The sequence below is a fragment of the Microplitis demolitor genome, chromosome 4, assembly GCF_026212275.2.
Source record: "Microplitis demolitor isolate Queensland-Clemson2020A chromosome 4, iyMicDemo2.1a, whole genome shotgun sequence".
Taxonomy (NCBI): domain Eukaryota; kingdom Metazoa; phylum Arthropoda; class Insecta; order Hymenoptera; family Braconidae; genus Microplitis; species Microplitis demolitor.
In genome coordinates, this window is record NC_068548.1 from 21,144,709 (window position 1) to 21,153,017 (window position 8,309).

General features: G+C 25.9%; 2 protein-coding genes across 2 annotated transcripts; both read right to left on the minus strand.

Moving 5' to 3' along the window:
- Positions 1–2,199: 2,199 nt before the first annotated feature.
- Positions 2,200–3,724, minus strand: LOC103578166 (glycine N-methyltransferase). Its single transcript, XM_008559148.2, has 3 exons — positions 3,310–3,724; positions 2,763–3,019; positions 2,200–2,613 (listed from the first exon to the last, which is right to left on the minus strand). The coding sequence occupies exons 1-3, from the start codon at positions 3,638–3,640 to the stop codon at positions 2,335–2,337; spliced, it is 867 nt and encodes a 288-aa protein (XP_008557370.1). The 5' UTR covers positions 3,641–3,724; the 3' UTR covers positions 2,200–2,334.
- A 1,542-nt stretch (positions 3,725–5,266) lies between these two features.
- LOC103578162 (zinc finger protein 706) lies at positions 5,267–7,469 on the minus strand. Its single transcript, XM_008559142.3, has 3 exons — positions 7,233–7,469; positions 6,748–6,914; positions 5,267–6,200 (listed from the first exon to the last, which is right to left on the minus strand). The coding sequence occupies exons 2-3, from the start codon at positions 6,889–6,891 to the stop codon at positions 6,111–6,113; spliced, it is 234 nt and encodes a 77-aa protein (XP_008557364.1). The 5' UTR covers positions 6,892–6,914; positions 7,233–7,469; the 3' UTR covers positions 5,267–6,110.
- Positions 7,470–8,309: the final 840 nt, after the last annotated feature.

The window sequence follows — 8,309 nt, forward strand, 5'->3', positions numbered from 1 at the left end:
TATTGTACCGAAGTATAGAATATTCCCATGAAAACTATATGACCATAGTTATTTAATAATTTAATATTTTCACTGATGTACGATACATAAGAAATTATAATTTAGTGAGTTACTAAAACATTTTATAAATTAAAAGTATAATATTTTAATTATCAATGTCTAAATGAAGTATTTATTAACATAAGGTAGGGTGGAGCTAATTGGTCACTTTTTGGTTTGACTTTCCATAACTGTAAGACGATATGCATCAGATTTAATCAATTGACGTGTTGTTGTTCGTAATTTAGTCTTCTTCAAAAGGTCAATACAAAAACTATCCGAGTGTAAATTTACAAATTATTCCAAAAAACGCGCGAGCGCTCTAAATTGCTCAACGTGCACCAATACTGAGGCACATTACAAGTTACTGCAAAAAAACAAGAAGAAAGTTTATTTTTGGAATATTTCTGAACGAGCCCTATTGATCAAGCTCAATTAAACTTTTCCAAGCGCCACGAAAAAACATTGTTGACTTTTTTGCTGAACTTAAATCGTATTGTGACAGCGTAAATTTTATTTATCATTAAGGAAAGTCGTAATTTTTCGCGATTGGTCAGTTACCCGAGCCATAACCCCAAATTAGCATCCGTTTGTTTTTCGACTTGTCACCGGGGGCGCTAATTGAAGAAACTCGGATTTCTGTCCCAAAATTAGTTAAATGGGAAAGCTTTTTCCCGATAATATTAATCGTGATTGCACACAAATTAACTAACATAAATTATTACTTTTAAAAACTGAAATAATAATTATTTGTAATAAATGAATTACTACTCTTCATACATTAATTACTAATAATCTGAATAATTGAAAAACTTTTTTATTTAACATTCTTTTATTAAAATTTCCTTCTGAAACAAATATTATAAAAAACAATACAAAATTATTTATTTATATTTTTATTATTTTAAAATTTAAGATTGAAACACTTACGAATTATTAAGATCAGAATTATTAAGAAATATTATTTCTTAATTATCATCAATATTCAACGATTTATTATCACGTATTTTATTACTTTCATTCTGATCTTCGAGTTCGTTAAAATAACTCCCACGACTTTTAAAATCTCTGAACGTGGGCCTAAATTTTTAGATTAAAAAAATTCATATAAACATATCATAATGTTATAATTTTTTAAAACTGTTTTTGTCCCAATTTTTTTTGGGAATTCGTGTGCTGCATAACAATACTTTTAATAAGTAGTTGCTGAAAAATATTTGTTGATTGTCTAGTTAAAATATTAAACTTTGTCGTGTACCAGAACTGCAAAATAACAATAAAATCAGATCGAACTTTGGTTATTGTATCAAGTGTTTTAAATGGTTCCATTATTTAAATTAATTGTTTATTTATACTTTGAGATATTAGCCTGTTTAGAAAATCTCATTGAATCTAATAGATTCTCATAAATTTCCATAGAGATTTTACAAGAATGAATGAGTTCTATCAGAAGTACTGTAGTTAAGTATAGGGCCTCATACATACAGCTATACGAATCCATCGGATTTTTGAATCAGAGTAATTACATGATTGCACAATTAATTTACACTTGATTATTTTTTCTACTGCTCATGTATTTATAAACATAATTTTCTTTCTTAGGTTATTCACTGCATACAATAAAATACACATATACTAACGTACACGGATATTGGTTCAAGCAACTCTTTAAGAATGAATTAGTGAAATTCTCGCGAATCAGTGGATAGTCACTATTTCTACAGCTATAAGTATACCACTACTTCAACCAGTGGTATACTCATAGCTGGTTTCCAGTCAATATTCACTAATTTGAAGTGAATTTCACTGATTCATTTTTAGAGAGAATACTTGCGCATCAGTTGTAGCTAGTGCGATTTCTTGTTTTGTCTCGATATTGCTAGCCAGGAAATAGTTTTTATTTATATCTCTAGTAGAAAGATGACATTAAATCTATAAATGATTTACATCAATCATACCACGAGATAAAATTTCATATTGTACCGATGTATAAAATGTTCCCATAAAAACTATGTCACTGTAGCTGTTAAATAATTAAATATTTTCACTATGTATACATATGAAATTATAATTCAGTGAGTTGCTAAAACATTTTATAAATTAAAAATATAATATTTTAAGTTTAATTATTAACATCTGAATGAATTATTTGTTTAAATAATTATGTTTTTAATTAGCAGTTGTTTCTATTAAATATAAATTTATAAGTATTAAAACTCCAGATTGGAGTGAATACGAATTGGAATAAAATCCGCATTCACTCCCGATTCTTTATGTTTTAATTGTATGGGGCAATTATTTATTTTGAATGAAATGAATAAAAAATGCTGGGTCTTTTACCTCATTAAGAGGTTTGTAGTCACCAAAAATTTTGTGGTTGGTCTGGGAAAATATTTCCCGTAACATATTCTTGACGGATTTAAGCTGATTAGGATAGGCAGATAAGCGAAGGTGATTTTGTTTCCCTGGATTCTCGTCATTTTCATCCGAAGACACGAAGTAATCTTGGATAATCTCTTCGGGTATACCGCCAACTGAATAGACGGAAGTTTTTACATCTTTCAGAAGCGGACTCTAGAAAAATTTAAACCCATCGACTATATTCATTTAAAAAATTATAATAGTAGAATATAAATTTTTTTTTAATAATAAATTTTAGATGAATAATACTGAAAAAAAAATAATAAAATCCAATGGAGTTAATTGAATTTATGGACACTTACTTTCAAGTAAATGCATTTCGATGGAGCAGCCCCACCATTCAAAATATGATCATAATTTCTGTGATCCATAAGAAGAAAACCACCTGGTTTAAGACACATCTTAAAGTTTTTTAATACTTGTTTCTGTTTACTCTGATCGCCGCCAACTGCATAGATGTGAGAGAAACTGTTGCCTAAACAAATCACAGCATCAAAACCATCGCCAATAAGATGTCCAATATCCTTAGCCAGTGTGAACCAATTGGCTTCTTCAATAACTAACACAGAAAATATAAAAATTAACTTTTCCAAGCGGTACGAAAAAACATTGTTGGCTTTTTGTTGAATTTAAGTCAACTGGTTAAATGATCGTTATTTTTTTCGTGCCATTTGTGTCAATTAAAAAAAAAAATGAAAATATAATAGAATCAATAATTCCAATTTCTACAAAAAAAAAAAGTCGGGCTATCGGTTGACTTTACGGGCCAGTTCCAAAACTTCCCGCTGTTGTCGAGCTCCCTGAGCTCACGCGTGGTGGAAGCGTAATAAATAAAATAAATAAAATTACCCCAGTCATCAAAACCAGGTTCTTTTCTTCGATCCCATCGGTCTTTTAGCGCATATTTGAGCATTTTATCAGAAGCATCAACACTGACAACTTGGAATCCTTCTTCAATGAGCATTATAGAGTCGATTCCTGTACCGCAGGCAACATCAAGGATTCTCTTGCAACCATTTTCACGAAATAAACTCACTATAAAGCCTCTGTAAGCTTGAGTACGTTCTTTCCCATCTCCAATTACAATTTTCAAAAAATCAGCAGCTTTTCCATCGGCATACTGATCCCGTATACCCTCAGCAGGAATTTCAGGAGTACGAGTACGAATTACTGAATCCATTTTCTAAAATATTTATTATTATGCTCGGTAGTTTATTAGACTAGCGGACTAGATATTAAGTCGTTAAGACTGATACCAAAGTTACTAAACAGCTTATTTATACACTAAGAAGCATAGTGCAATGCATCATACTGATAAAAGAAAGAAAAAAAAAATATCAGAGATAATTTAATTTTTTCAGTAGCATTAATCTGTTTAACGATATTCCGTTGCTATTATGTCTATTACGAAATTAACACTGCAAGTGGAACAAATATTTTTTTGCTATTGTTTTTATTTATCTTAAGTCTTTTTAAATTAAAAATTTTTTTTCTTTACTTGTTATTGTTAGCTAGCATATTACAATAGATTAGAAGACTGCCATAAACAATATTATCAAATATAAAATTATTTATACCATGAACAATCATTCATTGTTAATCGAAATTTTTTTTATAAGCAACAGTGCTAATATCTTTATACATTTTTTTAGTAGAAAGATGACAACAAATCTGTTATTTATATAATCATTTCTTAGAAAACTTTTCTGATGCAATAGAAAAAAGTTTAAGAATTTTTTAATAAATATTTTCACTGTTGTAATTTATTTTTAAAATTTTAGCTGTCAAAAAATTATTAGAGTATCCTACCCTAGCATCAACATCACGTGAGGATTTAACAGCACTTGGACCACATAAATAAATAATCGACTGAGAGAAATAAATTGGAAAAATTTTTTAACTTTTCTTAAATATTTTCGGTTAGCTTGACCTGTCAAAGTGAAAATAAAAATAAAACTGAGTTTTAATAAATTTATGGGTTTCTAAAAAAAAAGTGACAGAACAGTATAATTTCAATGACGAGGAAATTTCACTGAAAATATTTTAGAAAGCGAATAATAAATGAAGATTACTTTCATAATATAAAGAAATTTAATTTAAGAAAAAGTTAAAGCATGAATTAAAAAACGGACAACGCAGTTACAATTTCACTGAGACAGATTTTTAAAAAAATTATTTACAGTTGATATCAATTTGGAAACAAACGAAATTTGTTAAATAAATTTCAATTAAATCTTCATGTCAGCATTACAATTTGTAAGGTAAAATTTTTTAGGCTAAAATTTATTTAACAAATTTTATTTTACTCCTAGTTGATAACGACAGTCAATAATTTTTTTAAAAATCTATATCTCGGTGACATTGTAACTGCGTCGTCCTTTTTTCAATTAATTATTTAATTTTTTTTAAAATTAATTAATGAAATTTTGATACTATTGACAGTTCAAGCTCATTGAATAATTTTTTACAAGTGAGAGGCACTGTCTGAGAAAGCCTTGAAGATCTGCTTTGCTAATAAAATATTTAATTATTTAGCTTAAGACAAGAATTATTAATTATTTATGACAAAATCATAAAGATCTGAATGAAAAACTTAAATGATGAATTACTACTACAGAAATTCATTATTTATGACACAAATAAATAAAATTGAATTACAATTCGGGACCGTCGAAAAAAAAATGATTTAATAAAAAGACTTTATTAAGTTTTAACATATTTTTTATCATGATCAATTACTTTCAACGATTACATCAATAAAATTATCGTGATATTGGCAGTTTTGTAATTTTTTTTCTATCTTCTACATTATAATTATTATTATTATTCATATATTATTACAATAAGAAAACTGTAAATATGTAACGAAAAATTTATAATATATTGAATGTAATACCTCAATGTAATTTAATTATCCTCTAACAAAAAGTATTAGCTACCCATTACCATTTGAATTTGAATTTAAAAAAATAATGTCAAATTATTAATACATATGAAAATTAAAAAAAAAAATGTTTTTAAAATTTTCTATCTATTTACATTCTACTTTTTTTAATATTTTTTTACTCTGCTATTATAACGATTTAATAAAATTGTACCGCTCATTATAATTCTACATCGATTCGTTTTATGATTATTTGAATTTATTTATACGTTTTAAAATAAAAGAATTAATGTTATTATCATTATTATTATTATTATTAATATCAATATTCAAGCTGGTGCTGATGTACAAAATTTTTTTTACAACTACATAAACATAATTCGTATTTTAAATTATACATTTATATTTATATATATATCAATATGAATACTTATAAAAAAAATTAATAATTAATTAATAATAAAATGGACACTTAATTGAAAATAAACGGCAATTAAGGCAGAGACAAGGTGAATTAAAGCCTGACATAATAACAATATTTTATTTTTAAATTTATCCTTTCTATTTTAATAGCAGTAATTAAATGTTTACTTTAAACTTTAATCAATAATTATAATTATCGGATTTTTATTTATTACAACTAGTATTATTGATAATTTAGTAAGTCACTCGACCTCAAAGTTTATTAATAGTCTTTTTTTTTATTATTTTGTTTACGTAATTTGCCTTAATTGTGTTACAATAAAAATCATAATAAATACCACCTTCATATATTTTTCAAGTCTTCTGGCATATCATTTTTAGGATGTTTATTTTCAAAATGTTGTTTATACGTCTTGGGATCCGGCATTTGAGCCTAATAAATCAAATATTATTACGGATTAAATATACATTGATATTCCACAATAATTATCATATATAGAACACGATAATGAATTTTATTATTAAATAAATATAAATAGAAAGAAATTAATAATTATAAAATAATATAAATTATCCTAAAGTTGACAGACAATTAACAATTTTTGGATTTTTTTTAACGAATCAATTACAAAAAAAAATAAAACAAAAATATGCACATGTAGAAAATTTAAAAAACTATAAGTGTAATTTTTTAAATATTTTGTTTTTTCTTTATAATTTGTCATTTTGAAAGAAATACAAAAATTATTAGACTTCGGCTAATTTCAAAGTCATAAATTAGCAGACAATCAACAATTTTTGGATTTTTTTTTCAACAGATAAATTACAAAAAAAAAAAAAATGCATGTGTAGAAAATTACAAGAACTATAGGTGTAATTAAAAAAATTCTTTTTTTATAATTTATCATTTTGAAAAAAAAAAAAAAAACCGAAAATTAAAAGACGTCGGCTAACTTCAATATCATAAAATATAAACATACTTTACAAACAGCACAAACATGAACAAGTGCTTTCTGTGCAGCTTTTTTTTGTTCATTAGCACTGTGGCCCTGTTGTTTTTTTAATTTCGACATTTTCTCAGCAGCTTTTGCTTGCGATTGAATTTTTTGATGTCCTCGTGCCATTTTTACAGCTTCTCCGATTGTTTCTAATTCAAAAAACAAGTAAATAAATAAATATGTTAAACAAAAACACTTTATTTATCAAAGCTAACGACAGTAAAAATTAAATTAAAATTTTACAAATGTTCTAGATACACTTGACCCAAAAAAAAATTCATCACGAACATCCGAAATTTACGACATATGGATACCTGTCACCGACTTAGTCAATTTAATTAACAAATTGCCGGTAATTTTTAAAAGAAATTTTATATTTTAATATACTTATTATTGACTAATTAGGAATTTTTAATTTCTATCAATAATTATTATTTTAAGCGGCACAAAATTTTGTCAAACCTTACCTGTGTACTCGAAAGTTATACAGAAGCGGTTATCCAACTCCAAGTACCGATTACTCCGTTATCTCAAGTTATTAAATAATTAAAAAGGTTCTTAAGAGATTATTGGTGTGTAAAAAATTTGTTTTTAATTTATAATTAAATATGGAAAATTATTAAGCGATAAAAGCTGTGAGAAAAAAAATTATGATGCTTTTCATTCACGTTTTTAGAGAAATTTTTTTTTTCATTCCCTAGTTACGGTTATAGACTTCAGCACCAGAGGCCACTAAATTATGTAGGAACTTTTTTTTTTTAGTTTTATTTTCTTACTCTATTTTTTTGCTGCAAATAAAATTGAAATAATAATTGTTTGAAATTTAAATAAATAAAAAATTAATTTAATGTTTAAATAAATTTTACAAATCGAGAAATTAATTACTATCATATCATAATATGTTTAAACACTATAAGTGTCAATGTAAATGACAAGCGGGAATTTCAAAAATTTAAGAATGTTTAATTTGAATTGCTCCAAGTAAATTGCAAATAAAAAGAATGTCACTTAACTGCTGTTTCTTCACCAGATGATGTCAGATGATTTTAATCAGGAGCTTCGAAATTATCAGCATCAGCAATTCGCAACACTTTATAATATCACTGAACACTCAACACTTCACTACACCGTAGACACTGAACAATTTAAATTAACAAAAGATAAATTTTACAATTACTGCACAATTTTACGAGAATTAACTGCCAATTTGCCGCAAAATTTCAAAATTTTAATTAAATAGTTTCATTAAAATTTATATGTATCAATTAATAATATTAATTAGACTACAAACAAAACTCAAAACTTTTTATTTTCATTAATAATTTATTAATTATTCTTATTACTTGCGCGGTAAATTTAAATATATTTGAAAAATAAATTATTATCAATGGGGGAAAAATTAAAAATCGTACGTCAAAATAAAATTACAGCAGAATATGATGAAAAAATATTTAAAAATTTAAAAAAAAAACACGCAAATGTTTGAACAAACCTTGGCGGAGAAATAATATGCAGAACGGTATCCTAATGCACTTGGAGATTTG